Source organism: Rhinoderma darwinii, chromosome 5 (assembly GCF_050947455.1).
Source record: "Rhinoderma darwinii isolate aRhiDar2 chromosome 5, aRhiDar2.hap1, whole genome shotgun sequence".
Classification (NCBI taxonomy): domain Eukaryota; kingdom Metazoa; phylum Chordata; class Amphibia; order Anura; family Rhinodermatidae; genus Rhinoderma; species Rhinoderma darwinii.
This window is the reverse complement of record NC_134691.1, coordinates 311,962,369-311,987,168: the sequence shown is the minus strand read 5'-3', so window position 1 is coordinate 311,987,168 and position 24,800 is coordinate 311,962,369. Positions and strand designations below refer to the sequence as shown.

General features: G+C 42.4%; 1 protein-coding gene across 3 annotated transcripts in view; it reads right to left on the bottom strand.

The window, feature by feature from the left end:
* Positions 1–19,600, bottom strand: part of CUL2 (cullin 2) — a 73,912-nt gene extending 54,312 nt beyond the window's left edge. The window contains exons 1-6 of one of the 3 annotated variants that reach the window (XM_075827453.1): positions 19,456–19,600; positions 11,388–11,528; positions 6,329–6,431; positions 4,458–4,552; positions 3,212–3,317; positions 925–1,007 (exon numbers count right to left, since the gene is read on the bottom strand). In XM_075827453.1, coding sequence (XP_075683568.1) covers positions 925–1,007; positions 3,212–3,317; positions 4,458–4,552; positions 6,329–6,431; positions 11,388–11,506 — 506 coding nt within the window. In that variant the 5' untranslated portion in view covers positions 11,507–11,528; positions 19,456–19,600. Of the gene's footprint in view, positions 1–924; positions 1,008–3,211; positions 3,318–4,457; positions 4,553–6,328; positions 6,432–11,387; positions 11,529–19,029; positions 19,124–19,316; positions 19,421–19,455 lie in introns of those variants that run through there. The other 2 variants (XM_075827451.1, XM_075827454.1) reach the window with 2 other exon arrangements.
* Positions 19,601–24,800: the final 5,200 nt, after the last annotated feature.

Here is a 24,800-nt window from a genome sequence, read left to right as displayed (position 1 = left end):
ACTCTCTAGCATCAGTAGGGGATTCCCAATAGAGGATTCGGTCCCAAGTATAGGCGACCTAGTCAAGGACTCCTTTTCTTCATTTTATGGGCATCCCATGGCACATACATGAGCAGATCTGTACTGCAATAGCACAAGAAGGGGGGTGTTTATGAACATTTATGAAATTATGGAAGGGTTAATTGTTAGTAAGAAGTTGTCTTCAACTATCAAAAATCTGCTGTCACCATTATGATCCTCAGGCACCAGGTAGCTTGTATTTTCACACTTGTCTAAAGTTAGGTGACGTTTGCTGCTCTTGAAGGTTTTGTGCTAAACCATTGTGCCCTTGTCTTCTGCCCTCTTCTATACCCATAACAGCAGTGTTATCACTGCACCGGAGAAGCTAATGTTAATCACTAAACAGAGTCCAGGTTAGCCATATTGGAAAATGAACCAGCTGAGTAGGAGCATCTCATTAATGTGTAGTTCTAGTCAGACATGTCAGAAGTTCTCATCGGTCGGGGTCCATGTGTTGTGACCATTGGAAAGAAGGGACTATGACACTCCGAATGGCACCGTGCCACTTCATCTCCATTTGTGGGAGGTTAAGATGGGCCGAAGACTTGCACTTCTCTATGGCCTGTTTTCACGACATCCCAATCTAAGTAAATAGAAGCCAGAGGGGCACAGGGCTTGGCAGAACACCTTTGTCAAAGCTATCAGTCAACAAGCCGGTCTACTCCCACCCGATGACAACTACATGATTTCTGATATGGTGGACGTTAACTGGAAGGGTCCACTTTAACATGAACATGTCTTATACTCCTTCACAAACCTAGATTCTAGACAGAAGCCATTCAAGTTGACCAGACTAGGTCTGTAAGAATGCAGAACGCCCGTGTCCCCATCAATCATTCTCCAGTCATTACAGATTTCACTTACCTCTTAATCTCTTTGAGGAGCATTCTAAGGAGGGTTTCCTGCAGTGGTTCAATCATCAGCTTCCTCCACATATCAAGTGCTAACTGCAATATACAGTGGAAAGTGTTACAAAGACATTAATCTGAACACACTTTATCTTGACAAGATTCCTCCAGGTATACCCTGCAGATTCTTATCAATATCCAAAACCAATGAGCGGCAACTAGTGATCAATAAGAGTCCAAAAGGAACATTATAAAACGAGATAAAGTTGGATTTTCCTAATAAAATGTTGTGAAGTCGGATGCATTTTGTAAGGTAAAGGCAGCGATAGACATAATTATCTATCACTGATCTCTCCCCCTGTACAGCCTTCCAGTGACTACCGGGGGGTGTGATAAATGAAGCTGTAGTCATGTTATAACCGCTTCATTACCAAACAGAGGTAACATGTGCCCCTAATGGTCACATATAGGGGGGGGGGGTTGTTTTTCTATTAAAAGGGGTAGATCAGCAGTTGCATAATCAAGCCACTAATCGAAGATCACAAAGTCAAGCACTTGCACCAGGCACACATTTTACGCGATCCTTATTTCAGTCGGTACATGATCTTTAGTGTAAACTCCTGTGATCACTTCTCTATCGACACCGGTTACACGCTACAGTCATAGCAATAACCATTATGGCTAGAGAAAATGTTTATAGATTTCTGTTAGTCAGAAGAGACATTTTCAATGACAGTTCCACAAAAACCCTGTGAGTTAAGGCCCTTTTACACGGGCCAATGATCATGCAAACGGGCATTCATATGAAGGCTCGTTCCCGATCATTGCCCTGTGTAAACAGGGAAACGATCAGCTGATGAACGAGCAAACGTTCGAAGTTCATGAACTGGTCATAAATGTAAACCACTGGGTAAATAGTTTATAAAGTTCTGTTTTCTTAAAATATGTTGTTTTTGTTTGCACAATACAAAGAAAAAAGATTTGAAGGAAAAATAATATTTTTTATTTCCGGCAGTTTTGCTGGATTTGTGGAGACATATTGGTGCATACATCGGCATATGTGGTATGTACGAATCCTGCGCATTTTGCATTCATAAATCTTAGGCCTCATGCACACGGCCGTGCCTGTAATCACGGCCCACGATTGCCGGCACGGCCAGCCGTATTTTCGGGCCGTGCTCCCATACAATGGGTTGTGTGGTTTTAGAAATAAGGTGTGGGGTACACCCATTGTGTATAATCCCCGATTTTTATTAGGTGTTACTTATTATCAATTTGTGTCTCAAACCCAGATTTTTGGTCTCCTTAGTTATGGGTAAGTGACGATATGTGCACAGGCATAAGTGGCAAGTATGAACTCTGCACAGGTTGAACTTTTATTTTTAGGAGAAGTTGTGCATGTGCTTGGGTCAGACTTTTACCTAAAAACATGAATGTCTGTGAATGTTTTTAAACAATTTTATTCCGTTTTGATGCTAAATTGCATGAAGGCGCCCATTAGTGTAAAGTGCCAAGCCACAGCGAAAGGATTGAGGCCTGGCCTCCAAGACAAATTATAAGTGTTTTTTTGTTAAAGTGTAGCTAAACGTTCGACAAACTTCTGACATGTCATAGTGACATGTCATAAGTTTGGATCGGTGGGGGTCCGAGCACAGAGACCCCCACCAATTGGTAGAACGAAGCAGTGAAGTGCTCGTGTGACCGCTTAGCTGCTTCGTTTCTGTTCGGCTTTTTCCGGAAAGCTGATGTATCGGAGTACGGGCTCATAGACTTTGTATTGAGTCCGTACTCCGATACATTTATTTCCGGAAAAAGCTGAACAGACACCAAGCAGCTGAGCGATCACACGAGCACTTTAGCTGCTTCATTCTAGCGATTGGTGGGGTCTCAGTGCTCGGACCCCCACCAATCCAAACGTCTGACATGTCACTATGACATGTCAGAAGTTTGTCGAACGTTTAGCTACCCTTTAATCAAAGTTTTACAACTTGGCACTAACAAAACTAAGAGGTGTCTGGTAGTGCTAAACCACAGACGCACTATATATAATTCCACAGACACAATATGCACACATGTATGGGCACATTTACTACTACCATTGCTGTTTTTCAAGTATGTACGTTGTTACAGGTAGCCACTACTTTCAGAACAATAGACACAGAACAAGTCTGAGAACAATAGACACACAGACTATGGATAAATGATTTATTGTACTCTGTACAGACCCTAGTTTTCCCATTGTGGTGGTGTGCTTTAAAAAAAAAAAGACAAATAATACTTAGAATATCTATTACAATACTCACTTCACCTATCTCCATCAGCGGTTCATTCATATCTACACCTCCGTAGCCATACTGCAGATCTGCTTCAGTCAGCTTGTTCTTTTTTATGAACTGTGTGTTGAGATACCTGTGGAAGATGAATCATTATGATCATGAGAATAAGGTGCACTACAACTCCCAACCAGATGTTGTTCATGATTACGATAGATTGAGCATTATACTACAAGCGAAATGTGGAGAAAAGGAGGTTATAAAAATAAGAGCCAATTCTACACACTGAAGAGAAGTTGGTTTAGGCCACTATACGTGAAAGATGCCAAGGAGAATCCTTTGTTCTTGTAGACTGATCTTGTAAAACTGTGGGCATAAGATACAATGCTACACCTGCTATAAACCGAACTATAGAGTATAAAATAGTTGCTAAAAAGGTGTTGTCTGGGATATAACTTGTTTCTTCTTCATGCAATCTCTATTATTCATGAAGAATAAGAGGTCTTCTGAATGACTTGTCTTTAAAATCCCCTCCCTCTCTACAGCGACCACAGAACACAACACCGCTGCCTGTTAAAAATGCAACAGGGTTACATAGTTACGGTGTTGTGTTCTGTGGTCGCTGTAGAGAGGGAGGGGATTTTAAAGACAAGTAATTCAGAAGACCTCTTATTCTTCATGAATAATAGAGATTGCATGAAGAAGAAACAAGTTATAGTTCGGTTTATAGCAGGTGTAGCATTGTATCTTATGCCCACAGTTTTACAAGATCGGTCTACAATAACAAAGGATTCTCCTTGGCATCTTTCACGTATAGTGGCCTAAACCAACTTCTCTTCACTGTGTAGAATTGGCTCTTATTTTTAGAACATACTTTTCTCCACATTTCGCTGTTAAAAATGCAACGGGGTTCAGTCCGTACATGGTCCCCGTCCTCCCTCCCAGTCTAAGCAATATGCTGGACACCTGTTTATCGCACAGAAAGGGTTTCCACGTGGCAGCCATGCCACATAAAGACATGGCTGCAGAAGTGATTGCCTTTGTTTTTTAAGCCTCGGTTCTTTGACAGCTCATGTGATTTACCAATAACAGGAACTTGGTCGAAAACATTATCACGATTGTAAAGAAAGTACCTGTAGTAAATCCTTCATGCATGCATTTATAAATATTACCACCTACAGCTCTACGGAATATGTTGGCGCTATATAAATAGTGAGATTTCATGGTTTTGAATCTCTTTTAAAGCTAGGAAACCAAATCAGAATTCATTCTTTACCTATATAGACAGTCCATGTAGTCGGCTCCTCTACTGTATTCCTCCCAGGACCGGTGATACACTACCAGAACTTGTTCTGCTGACGCCAAAACTTTCTGTGAAATACAAAGTCAAGCTTGTTTAAACATTTTGTTCCCTGTAAAAACAAACAAAAAAAACCCTTTAGGGGGAGTTCACACAGAGTTTTTTTGATGAGTTTGACGGGGAAACCGCGTCGGAAAACACGCCAAAAGACGGCCGAAAATGCCTCCCGTTGATTTGAATGGGAGGCGTTTTTTCCCGCGAGCAGGAAAAAAGAAGGGACATGCGCTATCTTCAGGCGTTTACACCTCTGACCTCCCATTGACATCAATGGGAGGCAGAGAAAGCGTAATTTTGCAAAAAACGTAGTGAAAAAACTCGGTGGGAACCCAGCCTTAGGCTAGATTATGAGTGCAGTCCTAGGCCTTGTTCACACAACGTTTGACACGCGTTTGCCGCATTTTACGCACTGAAAAACACATGCCACACGCAAAGCACACTGATGCCAATACGCAACAGACAAGAAATGTAGGAAAAAAGCTGCGTTTTTTACACGAGCAAATCGGACACACTCGTCTTTAGCCTTACGCAACGATTGATGACTATCTCTAGTAGGGTACATTTAGTGGGACCGCCCTCCGGTCTCATAATCCAAGAATGAGTAGAGATTTACACCAATAAATTCCTAGTTATACTGAAACTTTTCCTACAAAGCTTTATATCAATCTCGTCAGCAACTCCAATATGACAAATCTTAAGATGCGCATAGACACTAGCTATGAGATTATTTTTTGTTTTTTTCCTAGATTGGATGGCCGTTGGAGCCTGGTAGTAAACATACGCATAAGATTTTGAGCATATCTTGCTAAAAAACACGGCGATCCTTAAATATCTGTCAGGAAGGAGTTCAATCCTTCTCTCTACCTAGAAATATCCTGTATGGTCAGTCAAGTTAAAGGTGCATGTTAGTAGAGGGGCGCTGACCAAAGAATTTACCAGCAGGCCCTCAGCTAGTTTTCTGTAATAAAGCCCTCTAGTATAAGTAGTTGTACGGGTCTAAAGCAAGTCGATCGGCACTCATTTAGCTCTATTTACATGGAGCAATCATTGGTACTGTATGTGACCTAATTAAATGAACGACCGTTCGGGCACATACAGCTTCATTAGGCCAGGGCTACACAGACTATTTGTAGTGCTACTGATTGACTAACTATTTAGTGACAGTCCACAAGATTACATGCAACTCAATGTATTTAATTAAACTGCAACTGTAACCCAATAGTTAAAATCAATCGATAGTGCTACAATAAGCTTCCCTTTCCCCCGGCCAATACTGGCCCATAAAAACAAGTGCCGATTGCTCATTTCACAAGTAGCTATGACTCACAAGTTACTATGGTCGCTCGTCCCCATACATTTCCATCATGTCGGCAGCACCTCTCCCTGTTTACACAGGGAGAGGTGCTGCCGAGAACGATAATATTTTGTGAAACAAACTATATGGTCAGCCGCCGAACTAATGTGTCCCCGTTTATCGGCGGATTGTTGCCCACAGGGCAATGATTGGGAACGAGCGTTAATATGAATGCACGTTTTTTCTCCGATCATTGGCCTGTGCAAAAAGAGCCTTTAACGTCTCAGTGTAGCCCTGGTCTTACGGTCGGCAGTATATCCCTAACAACACGGGGAGATGTGTTGCCGACAACCGATGACTTTTATGTCCGTATAAAAGATGCGATCAGTGGGCATGTTTACACGGGGTAATGATTTTTTGCCTGATCATTGGCCTTTGTACAAGTGAAGAGAATCTGTAGGAATGTCAGGAGGAGTTATAGAAAAGGAAGTCTTACCGCATGCAACTGTAAAACATGATTTTCCAGGAAGGTTTTCGTTTCGGCATACAGTCTCTCTCCTAGAGGCTCTGGATAGGCAACACAGAGCGCATAAATATCACTGAATAGATGTTAAAGAAAACATTTTACGAACTTCCAACATTTACAGGTTATATAAAAAATAGATGTATTCAGCCATACACAAAAGCCCCTACATGAAAACACCTTATACCAGAATTACTACTCTGATTAAGATGTATAATTGCATTATAAAGGTTAGATAGTGCCAGGAGTAAAAGGGGGAGGGCGATGAACTAAGAATGAAAAGTTTTCATCTGACAGCTTCAGGTGTCTGGGATCCTCTCCCTCTTTCTTGTGTCTGTGTCAGTGAGAGGAATTGGGTTATTTTCAGCATATGGAGAACATTAGGGAGTGTTAACAAGATCGGACAGTATGCCATACAAAACCGCCGCCTTCACTGTATGCAGGCGGCTTCTGACGTACAAGTAAACCACTGCCATTAATTCTCCTCACAGCTGTTCCAGCATGCCCACAGGCTCAGCAACTACAGATCTGCCAGTCTCAAAATAGTGCATGCTGGCATGATGCTAGAGATCAAAGCAGACTTGGAAGAAAGTAACTTGCGTAGCTCTTGGCAACCAGTTACCAAACTAAGCTTTCATAATGAGAAAGAACGCAAACACACAGGATCACTCATCGTCTACTAATAAATACGCTCTATGCTTCAGGCAGCCTTAAAAAAACTGTACTGGAACAGGAAAGCTACGCCGACAACAGGAGCCGACTGACAGAACACAGCAGAGCCGACATGGCGGTTGTAGCACTTGATGACTGTATACCAGCAAGTCACTAGGCTGTGTGGCTATAGAATAACTATCCATGTGTAACGGAAATGCCAGCAATTTTATTTTCTGTTTTTTCCACACCTTAATTGAACTGTACCTGCACATACATGAATTTGACCGTTTATTATTTATAACATATGCTACTGCCTAATGTCTACACATATATATTATACATAAAATAAATAAAAAAGGTACACAATTCTAATGGGTAGACCTTGACTACATGTGGTGTTTTATGCCAATTTTACTGCTGTTGGTTAGGCAAATAAAAGGGAAGGGGACTTAAAGGGGTACTCCCAAAATAATTACAGGATATGCCATAAATGTCTAATAGATCCAAGTGCCAGCACCTACCTCGAGAACAGGGGGGGGGGGGAAATCACTCAGCCTAGCCGTTGGAGCAAGGCGGAGAATGGAGAGGTGGGCGGGCGTGTGCATGTGATCCCCGTCCAGGTGGATATTTCATAAATGTCTGAGATAAGAATGACACTTTAAAAGGGGTTTTCCCAGAATCACGAATCCCCTATCAACATGAGAGGTGATCATTTTCTGGTCGGTTGGGTCCCCACCGCTGCTTTACTGCATTCAATGTCCTCCTCCCTGCGGTCGAGTAGTGACGAGGTACAGGGGTTCGGGACCTCCGTTCTCATGATCGCTGGGGGTCCCTGCGATCAGAAAATGATCACCTCTCCTGTGGATAAGTGATCATTTAGGATCCTGGGGAAACCTCTAATTACAGCAGTTTTGGTGTGCAACCACAGCTATCCACTGCTTCCTGAGGACTGATCAGTCTACAGGGGCTCGACTAAAAGGAATAAATCTACAAAATAAGTCCAAAAAGTAAAGAAGTGATTTAACAGTACAGCAAAAAGAAATAGCGCTCAACTACAATCTGTGATCGTGGCCGGACTCACAAATGGCAACTGGTGAATAGGCCTTGATCAAAGACATCCCACTACAGACTGTGTAAAACTGCCAACAAATATTTTTTAATGATCATACTCATTGTTCCTGTGACACTATTAAAAAAAAAAAAAAATCTATTGTTTCTAAGGGTGGAAAAAGGCCTAATGAATTGATGTAGAAGCATTTACAACAATTATGTATTTGCCAAGATTGCCACCACTTTGGCTGGTTCTCACAGATCATCTGCCCAGAATAAACAGCCAGAGCAAAATACACACGCCGCCAGATGCCTTCAGTTCAGTACTCCAAATTTATCTGGAATCTGGCCGATATCAACAACTGCGATGACGTAACGGCTTGCCAAGAATACCATGACCTTAGAAATATTCCATCCTCATGTAAAACATTACACATACATCTAGTTTAAAGTGAATTTCCGCATTTTAACATCATATTGTTTTTAGGTCTAATATTCTGTGCAGTCATTGCTTGAAGGGGTTGTCCAGTTCCAAAAAAATTGATGGCCTATCCTCAGGAAGAGGCTGCAGCGCTCGCAGCACCTTCGTACAGCTGATCAGCGGGGGTGCCGAGAGTCGAACCCCCACCGATCTCTAATATTGACGGCCTATCCTAAGGATAGCCCATACATTTTCTCAAAGTAGTCCTTTCCTGCTCACACTCGGTATTAGTCTTCTCCCATTGGAGTGAATAGGAGAAGGCTGTAATACTAAGAACCGCCACTACAAGTGTGCCGGCGATTCAGTGTGAGCAGTGGATGATGAACATAAAGGATTATGAAATTATGTAATTTTGAAAGGTGGGGGGGGGGGGGGGATTCAGAAAAAAGGGAAGAATGGGCTAGAATGACGAACCTGTGAGCAGCAAGGACTACTTTGAGAAAATGTATGGGCTACCCTTTGGATAGGCCGTCAATATTAGAGATCGGTGTGGGTTCGACTCTCGGCACCCCCGCTGATCAGCTGTATGAAGGTGCTGCGAGCGCTGCAGTCTCTTCATTGTTTATATAGGTTTAATTTCTGTTCGTACTGGAACTTGCATGGGACAAAGCTGCAATAACTTGCACAGCTGCTACGAAAGTAACGGCGCGTGCAAGTACGAACAAGAAAGATAGGCCATTAATTTTAAAATACCGGATAAGCCATTTAAGTCATAACAGTAATTGTAATAGCAAGCGAGGGTCAAAACTGAGAATAAGTGAATGAATTGTATAATAAGGGAAGGAATTAAACTAATTTTCACACAAGTTATACTTCTAGGTCAGATTGTATCTGTGGAGGTCTCTGAGCTTTATAGGGGTTATCTGGGAAGTGACCTTTTTTTCTTTAGGGGCTGCAAAATAAATAAATAAACCAAAAAAAGCAGTACTTGCCTATCCTTGCCCCAGGCGATCCAACACTGATGCTCCAGCAGCAGTCCCGGTGATTATTTGCATGCACATAACATGTGACCGCTGCAGCTAAACAGAGGGCTCAGCGGGGCTCTGTCCAGCCAAATTGTATTTCTGGCATAATGCCAGAAATAACATATTGCCGCTGTGCCCTCTGATTGGCTGCAGCGGTCACATGCTATGTGCATGCAAATAATCACCGGGACTGCCGCTGGAGCATCAGTGTTGGATCGCCTGGGGCAAGAATAGGCAAGTACTGCTTTTTTTTTGTTGTTTTTTATTTTAGATGCAGCCCCGAAAAAAAATTCTGCTTCCCAAATAACCCCCTTTAAATATATATATATACACACACACACACACACACACACGTAAATATATTGACTGCACCACCATAGGATTCAATGGGAATCTGTTAAACTAGACAATATAGGGCTTCATGTATGAGAAAAAGTGCTATAGAAACATGAACTCTGGTAGCAAAATGTATACTTTTTACAGAGAATCTTTATTTGTTATAGTCTTTACAAACATTTAAAATGTCCAAAAAAAAAGAAGAAAAGATTAAAAAGAAAAAAAAACCCTCAACCAATTCAACAGGTACATACATATTTACAAAGTAAAGTTCTTGGTAAAAATTTTCAGCTCATAAGAAAAGACGACAAGTTCATAGTAAAGCTCCAAATGAAACGCATTCATGAGTTAATATTAAGCATTAAAACAAAATCTACGGCTTTCCGAATAAAAGACAGTATAAGGATATAAAACGATATACACCTAATAACGCGACACCTCTCCTTAAAGAGAGACTCCAGTGTTTTCTTTTTCTTTTTTATTGTGGCCCCCGTTTGTGAAGTACACCCAGTAAAATGTAGGACAGGTCATCCTCTTACCGGGTGCTCTGTTGCCGAAATATCTGATTCCTACAGCATCTGCTGTGTGGATCGCAAGTCACTTACAATATACATTCCGGAGACTCACATTGATTGTCTCATAGGAATGAAGAGAGATAGAGACTTCCAGTCCACACAGCAGACGCTGTAGGAATCGGCTGGTCACAGTGCGGTCATGTAACATAATTGCGACCGGGAAAGTTTGGTAGCAGAGCGCCCGGTGAGAGGATGACCTGCCCTACCGTTTATCGGGTGTACTTTAAGAACGGAACCACAATAAAAATTTTTACTTTTTACCAACTGGGCGTTGTACAGAGGAGTGTATGAGGCTGACCAATCAGTGACCCCCAATCAGTGTCCTACACTTCTCATTGGTCCAGCCCAGCATGATCCACAGCCCAGTGTGATTGTGCAGTGAAAGAAGTAAACACGCCCAGTTGCTAAAAACACAAGACACGCCCAGTTGTCCATTAGAAAGGCTCATTTGCATAAATATAAAATTGCTCATAACTTAGCCAAAAATTATCGTTTTTAAAAAAAAACGTTACTGTTCTCTACATTGCAGCGCCGATCACATGCAATAGGAGATAGGGATTTGATAATCTGGTGACAGAGCTTCTTTAAATGTGCACAGCAAATTATTTGGTTTTCTTCTTTTGCACCACAGATGCGGCTTTCATAGATTCGAAAAAAAATAAAATAATATTTGGGAACACAGCGCGCTTTGTGTAGCACTTTTTGCGACAGGGAGCCAACCATTCTAGCTCCTCATGACCTTAGTACAGTCAGGCTGAGTGTGATTTGCCATTCAGATAGAGTATATTTATCGCCTAGCTGTAGGGGGCAGCATCAGTGAAGACAAATACACACGTATCGTTGAAATAAACCTGTTAAACACTAACAAGATTTATTAGGAAATAAAAGAACTTGTCTATAAAAAGGGCAACTCACACCTGGAAATAATACCATAACAATTTAACAAAACCATCCCTATATAGAAAGGATACGAGAAGCGGTCATTCCACGTTGCCCTCTCAACGTAATCCAGCTTGACAACGGCGTTGATTGTCGTTAAAAGTTTGTTCCATGTCTCATCAAAATCCACGACTCGTGGCTTCAATGACATGGTGGGGTTTTAATGTTAAAACCTGCAAAAAAAAATACAATTATACAAATTTATTTAAAAATCATTTTAAAACATGCACTCAACGTCAGATTATGTTTTCTGCAGTCCTTTTATTTTGTAAATTGTAGTTGCATAAAAACAATATTGAATGCATCTACATGTTCTGAAGTGGCCTCGCGGAAAGCGGATCGGTCAGATTTTTATGCTGCCATGTCTGAGGGCAGCATAAAGTAGTGTCAGACAGGCTGACGTCAGCGGTCTATCATGTTATCGTGCAAGCGTTTGAGAACTTACATCTTATATTTTGCGGTGTGTGTAATAATGAGAAATGTGCCAATGTGCGGCTGGAGGGCGGAGTGTGAATATCATTGGACTCCCGCTTTCTAGGCGCGGTGTAGAAATCGGGGATAAGCTGTAAAAAGGTATTCACTTTTATATAAATAAAGCTTGAAAGGGTTGTTACAAGACAATACAAAAAACGTGGCGGCTTTCTTCCAGGAACAATGCAACACCTATCCATGGGTTGTGTCTTGTAATGCAGTTGAGGTCTACTGAAGTAAATGGGGACTAGCTGCAATACCACATACAAACTGTGAACAGGTGTGGTGCTGATTTCAAAAGTAAGCAGCCATGTTTTTCTAGTCCTGTACAACCCCATAAATCATTGTACTTTAATTACCGTATAAATGAAAAGTTCCACAACTTTCTAATAGACCATCAGTTTAAATTTCTCACTACTTTCACGATATTTGTTTACGGTCAGTGAACGAGAACGCTCGCGAGAGATCACAGTCTTGTCCTGGTCTGCCGAGAGCGGAAGAGTGAGTGAGAGCGCTAGCTCTCCTCTCTCCAGCTGTTGCTGTGACACTGTCCGTAGCTGATTGGACAGTGTCACAGCGATGTTACACGCCCCATTGACCGTTCAGGGGGTTATACAAATATCGGGCACCAAATATAACGGCACCGATATCTAAATAACGGAGGAGGGTAGGAAAAAAAATGTCAAGTGCCCCAGGGTTTGTGAAGCCCTGCCTATTATGTGCTGCACATGTACGGGCAGGTGAAAAGTTCTCTTTAAGATCCAAAACAACGTAGGATTGATAACACATACATAGATCTCCTATTGCTAGACTACTAAAAAAAAAAACAACAATCAGTTCAATCCTACATTGTAAATGTTACACTATACAAGATCGTAAGAAAGCTGCAAAATTGTCTCCTTTTTTAAGTCCAGCAATAGTAATCAACCCAAAAAGCCTACAGGCGGCGGCAGCAGCGGCAGCATACCTCTAGCACATTATCTGCCTGGCTCCCGGGATTTGTCCAGTTGAGGTAAAGAAGTGGCTCGAGACAAAATCTGTGCATCCATGATCATTTGTTATTCTATCTGTGATTGACCCGTAAACTATTCATCAGGCAATCATCACGTGCACACAACCCAATACATAATACATTTAGCCCAGGATCACACACACTTTTGATACAGATTTTTGAGCCATACACAGAAGTGGACACAAAAGAGATGCATCAGTCTTTCCTTTATATCTTTCCTTCCTTTTGGATCCACTTCAGGCATTTGCAAAAAAAATAAAATAAAAAAAATAAAGCAAAAACTGCGTGTGTGATCCTGGCCTAAGAAATGTTTATACGATCCATCACCCTCTACTACCTCAATCCACTCCAATAGGACTTCATCTAGAACTGATTCGGAGTGATCGCCTGTATAAGGCTACATGCGCACCTTGCTTAATTGGATGTGAAAATCCGAATCAAAACCGCAGGTAAACATGTAATTCCGCAGGTAAAGTCTGCACTTAATACTGCGCTATTAGGAGCGGTTATTACATTTTGATGCAAAAACAGGTGGATTTAAGGTCATGGATTTTTGTGTTTATTTTATAAACTTGTCAGATACAATTCTGAGACGGAAACGCAGGATAAATTAACAGGCTGCAAGATTTAAATTACGCACCGCAGGTCAATTTATGTGCGGAAAAATTACGCAACAAGTAGATGAGATTACTCGAGGTCTCATTTACTGTGCCGGTGCTGTATTACACTGCGGATTTGCAGCAGGAAAATCTGCGTGACATATCTGCAAATAATACACATCATGTGCATGTGGCCTAATAGTCCTGCCCTGCCTGACCGCAGCATAAAGATGTGACAGGTAAGCGGATTTCAGCGTGCGATCACTTATTCAGTAACGTTAAGTAGTTTGAGTTTTTAGCTTTTATACTTAAGTTGCGGCCAGCGAAGCAGCCGATGAGTCCAAGTACATTCATAAAGTCACACTACCCCCGCCACCACCCGCTGATTGACATTTTATTTCCCTATTACTGTGCATCAGCGGCTGGAGGGCGGAGGATGAATATATAAACTGACTCATCGGCGGCATCGCTGGCTGTGCGCCACAAGTATAAAAGCTAAATAGTTGTAAACTACTAAACATTACTAAATAAGCGATACCACGCAGAAATCAGGACGCCTGTCCCTTCTTTATGCCCGTCCTTAGACGGCAGCATGGAGAATTGACAGATCCGCTTTTACATCAAGTAATTTATAGTAATCACATGAAGAGAAAATAAAACAAAAACACAACAGCAACAACTCTTTCCCACAGTATTATAGAAGATCAGCTGCTCGGGATGTGTCTGTTGAAAAGCTTGCTGACTGTTTCCAATTTGAACCGGCAGAGTTGAGACTACAGCAATGACTAAAGTACAGACTGTATCTCGGCATCAGTGTAAGAGAAGTAATGTATTTACATTTATTCTTTTATGTAGACTATCTACATATAATCTGTATAGCGCTGTCTCCCAGATTCGAGCACTGGTTTTCTTTTTTCCCTGCCCCCTAACCCCCCCCCCCCCCGCCCCGAGATATGGTCCACTGATGAATTGGCTCCCTATATGCTAATTTGCCATAGCTAACATAGCAGGGTGTGAAATACCCTCAAGCTGATTGGTCAACATCAGAGGCAGGGAAGCTAGCTCCACCCAGTTACCAAACTACAGCAAATTAGCCTATAGGGAGCCAACACAACAGTGGGCCATCTCTCTAGAACAGGGGGGTCCAGGAAAAAAAGAAAAACAGCGCTGGAATCAGAGAGACGGCGCTATTCAGGTCAGTAAACCAGCTTAGCTTATTTGACTTAGTGACAGGTCCTCTTTAAGGTGTCAGAGCCATGAAACAGTGATGCTTTGACACTACTATCTAGAGCAACTGTACATATGTATAATTATTACTACTATTTGGATGCGTAATTTGTGTAGCAGCCATCTAACAATAAAAGCGGCCAAAGTAAATTATCCAAAGTTTGTAACATTCCCTAATAAACTTTAATGAGCCGATTCCCTACACGCAGAAAACATACGTCACCATGCACCATATGGCGACACACAAAGTACCTACGTATTCTAAGCTACAGGGACGACCGTCTATAGACTACAGACTCGCAGAACAGCCCGTAGTATTAAATGATCTGCATCATCCGAAGGGGAAAACATTTTGTAATAAGGATTCAGCTACTGAAAATACATCATTTAGTTGTATATAAAGCAGTTCCCTAATACATTACTTTGTAACCCTGTAAGAAAGCTTGAAAAGATTATTTTACAAAAGTCTTATACAGCATTTATTTCTGTTACTTTCCCATAAGGAGTTTATTCTTGAGGAAATCGCAACAAAAGTGAATCTTTAGAAATTGTGCACTTTTATACTAGTGAACAGTTCACATAAGGGCAAGGCTAGGTTCACACACAGCATAAAAACTGGAACCGGTCCAAAACCCACAATTAAATCTGCATTCGTTACATGCCGATTGTGGTGCAGAAATAGCCGAGGATTTCATTCTTGTGTAGTAGCTGTGGATAAAATCTGCTGCGAAAATCTCTGTCATTACCGCAACAGATAGGGCATGCTGTGGATGTGAAAACCCCACTCATACACATTGTACTGTACTTGAAGAATTTCGGTGCGGATTCCGGAACCAAAATTCCACAACAAATATGCAATGCATTAATTCACATGCTACCGAATTGCTGTTGATTTGCCGTGCGGATTCCACACTGAAAATCTGCAGAAATTTACAGTACAAATCGTGTGGATCGGTTTTAAGAACCACAAGTAGCGGAACAATAACCCTCGGAATGGAGGGAATGCTGCAGATTTTCTCCATCTGTGGATAATGGTCTTCATTATGATTCGTGGAGTCCCAGAGCCTTAGGCGCTATGCACATGGCCGTGCCCGTAATCTCGCTCCGTCATTATGGGCACGGCCGGTCGCCGACAGCCACCCGCATTTGTGGCTTATGCTCCCATATAAAGTATGGGAGCATGGTCTGGAAAAAGCAAAAAATAGGAAATGTCCTATTTTTTACGGAGCCTTTCTACGGCCGGGACACCTTAACGGGAATATACGGGAAGGCGTCCGTCGGCCATAGAAATGAATGGGTCCGTAATTACGGACTAAATCTATGGTTGTGTGCACGGGGCCTTAGCAATGGCATTGTAACTCTTTCCAGACTGGTAGATTTCAATGACTTTGTTTGGCATCAGTATTTGAATCTCTTTAGGACGTGGCATCATATGTGACATTTCGAGACTTTCGAGCGGTTTTTACATTGCTTGACAGGTTCTATAGAAGGCCTCATACACACGACCGTAATGGTTTTTACTGTCCTCAAATACGGATCCGTAGTCATCTGCATATACGGCATGCTGTCCACAAATACGACCCGTAGTGCATCCGTATCTACGGATCCGCAACAAAAAACAGGGAGGAAACTTGGGTAATCCCCTGGCGTCGTATAGCAACGCTTCAGTAATTACGGACTGCTACAGGTGCACATCTATAGTGGTCTGTAATTACAGAAGCGCCCATAGACTTCTATGGGGAGTCCATGACATAATTACGGACAAAAACAGGACATGTTCTATATTTTACGGCACATTTCTACGGAACGGACACCCATCCGGAAATTACACAGAAAGGCGTCCATAGAAATTAATTACGGATGAAAACTACGGTTGTGTGCATGGGGCCTAAGTGATGTTTAGATTGAGGAGATCTGGCAGGCTTGTATGTGGCTAGTGAAATTAAAAACATGTCTGTACGGCTTTCAGCTTCAGCTGCGCTGCGGCCACTACAGTCGGCTATACACCCAAGATAGCTGCTGGCCGAACTGCTACTCCTCTCGACTTCACCATAAGCATTAACAGTAAGCTTGGACAAAAATGCAGGTTTTTTGAATGGGTAGGGGAATATACCGCTATCAGATCCCTTTGACAGCGGCGTATTTCCCGCAGGATCAATATGCACCCCCCCCCCCCCATCTGCCATCAGGGGAGAGTCAGGAGACCCCCACACACATTGTATAGTTAGCCGATCCCGCCCGAATCGTCATTTATCTACTGTGTATGGCTTGGGGTTATATTCACATGAGGCAGTTTGGTGGCAAAAATCTGTAGTGGGTATGGATTTTATTCAGAAGTGTTGTTATATCCATTACTCCGATTGTTCCAATATTTTACATCCTACGTAGGCGACCAGTAGATCACGAATGTCTTACCTCAATAATAAGGACAGTTCAGTCTACAAGTTCTGGACCGAAGGAATAGGAAATTCTTACTACAATAGTCCTCAGGAAACCGGTGTTTTTGTTTGTTATCATCCTGACGGACACATTAGGTTTCAAGCTTAGGTTTCCGTTTGTCTTTCCGTTGAGGGGTTAACCCGACGGAAACCACCGACGGAACCCCTCAACGGAAAGGCAAAGGGCTCTATTCACACCGCGTTTGTAGCGTCCATTAAGTGTACGTGACGGGAAAGCTCCCAAACATATCCATTAGCCGCTATTCACCTCAGTGTGTCATTTTGGCTCCCGTCAGGTCAATACACAATGTTATATCTCTTTCCCAGCTGTATGGAATAGTGTAGTCGACCACGCTACTCCATACAGAGAAATCCAGTTTAAAAACCGTTTACATTGCGGTATAGGTTGTTGTTTTTTTTTTTACAATAGAAGCCTATATGGCAACATATGCTACTGTATGACTTTCCGATGGCTTACTTCAGAAGTAAATGTAGGGAAATCCTCCCGACCTATAGCTCCGACGTCCGCTGTGAAGTACAGCGTACGGCCTAAATGGGGGTCGCTTCTTTTGTGTGTGAAGAGAGACATTTATATCTCAGTAGCCAGGGTAAGCGCTGTGCTGCTTCGTTTCTGATCGGCTTTCCTTGGATCGGTGTATGGGCCCATAGACTTTCTTTCGAGGCGGGGGCACTTCTGCCGCTACGTTTTAGCGATCGGTGGGAGTCTCAGTGCTCGGACTCCCACCGATCAAAACTTCTGACATGTCACTATGATATGTCAAAAGTATTTTAAAAGTTTAGTTACACTTTAAGTTATTTCACACTTAGTTTTTGGTGCGGATTTTGACACAGAAAGTCCTTCGGAATGAGCGCCAAGGAACACCTCAAATCGCCCCCATTAATTTCAATGAAAGGCAGAGGCATTTTTATTCTCCAGACTCTTGGCCACTCACGGCAAAAAAGTCGGCATGCTCTTTATTAGTGCGGTTTCCGCCTCTGACCACCCAATGCAATCAATGTTAGGCAGGAAAAACCCGCGTTGCTCGTATGGAGCGTTGTGTGTGGTGGTGTTTGCATTAGCTTCAATAGCTTAAAAGAAAAACGGTGAGGGAAAAAAAACATGAAAAAAAAAAAAAGCATCAAACAACGCTGGCAATTCAAAATCTGCCTGACAAAAAACGCTGTGTGAACTAGACCCAAGACCCTTCTTTATTATTACATTTGATGCCTCCCCTGCCCTCGATGAACCTTCATGTAATCAGATGAGGGCGCAAACCTTTGCATTCCCGTCTATCTTAAGAGTTTGTCCAAGTATAAAAGAAATGAAAGTAACTGCAGGAAATGTTATAAAATAAAACAATCTCCCGCCGCTCCAGTGCCGATCTTTGTTTTCCTGGAGCGATGAAGTTCAGTGTAGTCCACATGACTGCTGCAGCCAATCACAGGCCTTCGTGTACGGCACGGCACGTCATCCCTCCAGGAAAACAAACAAACTCCGGCGTGGAACGTTGAGGGATCTAACAGGCGCGTAACGTTTGTTTTTTACTTTAAAACATTACCTGCAGCTTCTTCCATTTCTGAAGTTCTCGGACAACCCCTTTAAGAGTACGAGCGCACCTTCACATACACATATATTCCAACTACTGGTAACATGGGCACGAGTGCGTCTATATTCCTGGACCTGTGTTGGTGACGGTCACTATTTACGGGCACAACTGCACTGAACTGATGTAACGGTGTAATAGAGATGCCCGGTTGGCGCTGGAGGGTGGCACACTCGTACAACTGCTTCATATATAATACGTGGCCCGTTCACCACGCCCGTCACGTAAAGTGTGGTGGAGAAAAAGAAAAAATATATTAAAAAAACAAAGTGCAGACACAATAGTAAATCCCACAATCACCATAACCCGGTCACTGAACGTACTAGACTCAGTTTGGTAACCTGAGAGTCTGGCTGCCAGCCTCCATTATTACAGTGTCCTGACCCGGGTCTAGTGCTGGTGACTGGAGACAAGGTCCTGGAGGGATCACCAAGGCTTCAGCCTTATGACAGAGGCCTACACGTGTGTGCTGAGCATGGGCCAGTGAGGAGGTGCCGGCTCCCCGAGGTACCAGGGGGAGACTCCGGCTACAACGTGCCAGCTGCTCCGATGCCCAAAGCCCCCAGCGGGGGTGTAATAAGGGGAAAGTACAGAAGGCAGAGGCCGGTACCTGTCACACGCGTCACTGGGGAGCGCTCTGGGGGAGATCATCAGCTGTCACCGACACCGCTCACTCAGCTGCCATTACCTGGGATGCCGGAATGTACCATCCGCTGTTTTCATGGGGGGGAGCTGGGACATTTACTTACTGCACCATCGACAAAATCTGTTTCCTTCTCTGCACAACGCACAGTCTATTGCCCCTCAATGTTCTCCGCCAATGATGAGGTAGGAGCTGGTATGAGGGGAGAGAGTACGTGAGTAGACAGTGGGTATCGTGTCTAACATCCCCCGTCTGCCGCATCGACTGCTCCAGAGTACGGGAGCTCCGGAGGGTCAAACAAGCTTCTGCTCCATCCCCTGATGACAAGCAGGAAAGGGGAAGCCCATGGTAGGCGGCTCCTGTAGTTACTGTATGGACTGAAAAGTTAAGGAAAAAACGTCTTAATAAAAGTAGAGTTGATTTGTTCTTTGAAGTGTCTGTTAGAGATTAATAAAGCTACACGTGATTGAACTACATTACTTTACAAGGCTGCTATAGTTTGCACTGATGAGTGCTTAGAAGCCGGGCACAGCGGTATGAAGGTTAGGACAAGGTGAGGGCTTCAGGGCAACTTTTGATGCGCTATTCCCACTCAAAGCCGCATAAGATTTCATTCAATCCAGTTTGATACAACTTTGTCGTTCAACTCATTTTGTTTGACTTTAACTCCCTAAATTCCACAACCTGCTTTCCAAATCCCAAAAATCTGCATGTTTAGTCAATTTTTTTTTGGGGTCTTTACCGCCGTAATTTCAAGTATTATTATTTAGGAATTATTAAATTTAGACGACCTTAGTAAAAAAACAAACCGGAAGCTTCTGGTCGTTGGTTGCACATATGTCCGTTTTTTGTGTCATGGGGAGGGGGGGGCGGGTTATTCTCTTATTTCCAAATAATAGAGGGTATGTTAATTTTCAGTTACATTAAAAACGTTATTTCATTTACTTTGCTACAATTGTGTCCGGGCTAGGCAATACTCTGTGAGCTCACGCCTTGCAGCGCTGGGGTCCTGGATCCGAATCCGACCATGGACAACATCTGCATGGGGTTTGCATGTTCTCCCCGTGTTTTTGTGGGTTTTCTGTCACACTTCAAAAACAAACAGGTTCATTTGCAATGTCAATTGTGATCCCCAATGGTGACAGGGACCGATGACAATCTCTGTACGGTGCTGCAGAATATGCTGGTGCTATAGAGATTAATAAAATAAATACATACGTCAGCAGCACAATTCTCTCTCCTGTCTTGATAGTTTGCCACAAATGTATCAGTTTATGTCAGGGTATGTTCACACGCAGTGAGCAAAAAACGTCTCAAAATACGGAGCTGTTTTCAAGGGAAAACAGCTCCTGATTTTCAGAAGTTTTTTAAGCCACTCGCGATTTTCGCAGTATTTTTTACAGCCGTTTTTGGAGCATTTTTCGCTAGAGTCAATAAAAAACGGCTCCAAAAACATCCCAAGAAGTGACTACGTGTAAAAAATGCCACGAAAAACGCTCCGTCGGAACATGCTTCCAATTTTTCGGCCGTTCTTAAGGCGTTTACGGCCCGAAAAACGGCCGAAAATAGGCCGTGTGAACATACCCTTAGGCTCCACTCACGCTGCATCTGAGCAATACAGTTCATACTGTCAAAAGGGATGCAAACGTATGCATCTGTATGTGTACATCGTTATATATGCCTTATAGATTGTACGTGCGTATGGGCAAGGCTCCTACCTAATGCATATGTAAACACTGGTTCATTATTCTTTTGTAGTTAACCCCTTCCCTCTTTAGCCACTTTTGACCTTCCTGACCGAGCCTCATTTTTCAAATCTGACATGTGTCACTTTATGTGGTAATAACTCCGGAATGCTTTCACCTATCCAAGCGATTCTGAGATTGTTTTCTCGTGACACATTGGACTTTATGTTACTGGCAAAATTTGCTCGATATGTTCAGTATTTAATTGTGAAAAACACCAAAATTTAGCGAAAAATTGCAAAAATTTGCATTTTTCTCAATTTAAATGTATCTGCTTGTAAGACAGGCAGTTATACCACCCAAAATTGTTGCTAATTAACATCACCCATATGTCTACTTTAGATTGGCATCGTTTTTTGAACATCCTTTTATTTTTCTATGACCTCACAAGGCTTAGAACTTTAGCAGCAATTTCTCACATTTTCAAGAAAATTTCAAAAGGCCATTTTTACAGGGGCCAGTTCAGTTGTGAAGTGGCTTTGAGGGCCTTATATATTAGAAACCCCCAAAAAGTCACCCCATTTTAAAAACTTCACCCCTCAAAGTATTCAAAACAGCATTTAGAAAATGTCTTAACCCTTTACACATGTCACAGGAATTAAAGCAATGTAGAGGTAAATTTTACAAATTTCATATTTTTTTGCAGAAATAAATTTTTAGTACAATTTTTTTTAGAACACAGAAGGTTTTACCAGAGAAATGCAACTCAATATTTGTTGCCCAGTTTCTGCAGTTTTAGGAAATATCCCACATGTGGCCGTAGCGTGCTACTGGACTGAAGCACCGGCCTCAGAAGCAAAGGAGCACCTGGTGGATTTTCGGGCCTTATTTTTGTTAGAATAAATTTTAGGCACCATGTCAGGTTTGAAGGGCTCTTGCGGTGCCAAAACAGTCAAAATCCCCCAAAAGTGACCCCATCTGGGAAACTACACACCTCAAGGAAATTATCTAGGGGTACAGTGAGCATTTTGACCGCACAGCTTTTTTACAGAAATGATTAGAAGTAGGCCGTAAAAATTAAAATCAACATTTCTTCAAAGAAAATGTAGGTTTAGCGATTTTTTTTCTCATTTTCACAAAGACTAAAGGAGAAAAAGCACCGCAAAATTTCTAAAGCAATTTCTCCCGAGTAAAACAATACCCCACATGTGGTAATAACCGGTTGTTTGGAGACACGGCGAGGCTGAGAAGGGAAAGAGCGCTATTTGGCTTTTGGAGCTCAAGTTTAGCAGGAATGGTTTGTGGAGGCCATGTCACATTTACAAAGCCCCTGAGGGGACAAAACAGTGGAAACCCCCCACAGGTGACCCCATTTTGGAAACTACGCCCATTGAGGAAATGATCTAGGGGTATAGTGAGCGTTTTGACCCAACAGGTTTTTTGCATAAATTATTGGAAATAGGCCCTGAAAATGACAATCTAAATTTTTTCAAAGAAAATGTAGGTTTAGCTTATTTTTACTCATTTCCACAAGGACTGAAGGAGAAAAAGCACCACAAAATTTGTAAAGCAATTTCTCCCGAGTAAAACAATGCCCCACATGTGGTAATAAACGGCTGTTTGGAGACACGGCTTGGCTTAGAAGGGAAAGAGCGCTATTTGGCTTTTGGAGATCACATTGAGCAGGAATGGTTTGCGGCGGCCATGTCACATTTGCAAAGCCCCTGAGGGGAAAAAACAATGAAAACGCCCAAAAAGTGACACCATTTAGGAAACTACACCTCTTGAGGAATTCATCTAGGGGCGTAGTGAGCATTTTGACCCCACAGATGTTTCATAGAATTTATTAGAATTGGGCAGTGAAAATAAAAACAATCCTTTTTCTTCAATAAGACGTAGCTTTAGCGCAAATTTTTTTCATTTTCGCAACAAATAAAGGAAAAAAAGAACCCAACATTTGTAAAGCAATTTCTACCGAGTACGGCAATACCCCCTATGTGGTCATAAACTGCTGTTTGGGCACACGGCAGGGCTCAGAAGGGAAGGACCGCCATTTGGAGTGCAGATGTTTCTGGATTGGTTTCTGGGCGCCTGTGGGCCCAAAACAGTGGAAACCCCCCAGAAGTGACCCCATTTTGGAAACTACACCCCTCAATGCTTTTACCTACGGGTGTAGTGAGCATGTTAACCCTGCAGGTGTTTTGTAGAAATTAGTGTGAACTCGATGTTGCAGAGTGAAAATGGGATTTTTTCCACAGATATGTGGACAATATGTGGTGCCCGGCTTGTGCCACCATAACGAGACAGCTCTCTAATTATTATGCTGGGTTTCCTGGTTTTAGAAACACCCTACATGTGGCCCTAATCTCTTGCCTGGACAGTCGACCAGGCTCAGGAGTGAAAGGGTACCATGTAAAATTGAGGCCTAATTTGGCGATTTACAAAGTATTGGTTCACAACTGCAGAGGCTCAGATGTGAAATAATAAAAATAAACCCCTGAGAAGTGACCCCACTATGGAAACTGCACCCCTCAAGGCATTTATTAAGGGGTGTAGAGAGCATTTTCACCCCACAGGTCTTTTCCATTAATAAATGCGCTGTGGATGGTGCAAATTAAAAATTTATATTTTTCCCTAGATATGCCATTCAGTGGCAAATATGTCGTGCCCAGCTTATGCCACTGGAGACACACACCCCAAAAATTGCTAAAAGGGTTCTCCTGGGTATGACGATGCCATATATGTGGAAGGAAACTGCTGTTTGGGCACGCTGTAGGGTTCAGATGGGAGGAAATGCCATTTGGCTTTTGGAGCGTGGATTTTGCTTGGTAGTAGTTTTGTTTGGAGTCTTACTGGTGTTTCCGTTTATAATGTAGGGCATATGTAAGCCGGGCGGAGTATATAAGGGGCATAGTCAGGTGGTATAATAACGGGGTAAAAAAAAACAATAAAATGATCCATAGATGTGTGTTACGCTGTGAAACAATCCTTTCCGCACAGGCCGGTGTCGCACTGATAAATGGTGTCATTTCTTATCCCCCTTTTGGTCCACACTCCGCGCCTTTGTAGTTTGGGGAATTTTGCTGGGAAAGTGTTGTCCTGGTATAATACGGGCACCGTCGCTTCCTTTCCTGGTTCCCTAATTTTAGGTCCTTGAAAAATCGCCTCTTCAAACAGAAGAAATGTTCCCCTCGGGCACAACTGCATATTTTTTTATTTCCTGACTTATTGGAGCCATAACTAATTTTATTTTTCATAGACGTAGCGGTATGAGGGCTGGTTTGTTGCGGGACGAGCTGTAGTTATTATTGGTACCATTTTGGGGTACATGCGACTTTTTGATCACCTTTTATCCTATTTTTTGGGATGCCAGGTAAACAAAAAAACGCAATTCTGGCACAGCTTTTTTCGTTTTTTTTTTATACAGCGTTCACCATGCGTTATAAATTACATGTTAACTTTATTCTGTGGGTCAGTACGATTCCGGCGATACCTAATTTATAGCACTTTTTTATGTTTTACAACTTTTTGCACAATAAAATTACTTTTGTAAAAAGAATGTATTTTTTCTGTCGCCAAGTTGTGAGAACCATAACTTTTTAATTTTTTTGTTGACGGAGGTGTATGAGGGCTTGTTTTTTGCGGGACGAGCTATAGTTTTTATAGGTACCATTTTTGGATACGTGCGACTTTTTGATCACTTTTTATTCTAATATTTGTAGGGCAAAGTGACTAAAAAACAGAAACTCTGGTAACGTTTTTTACG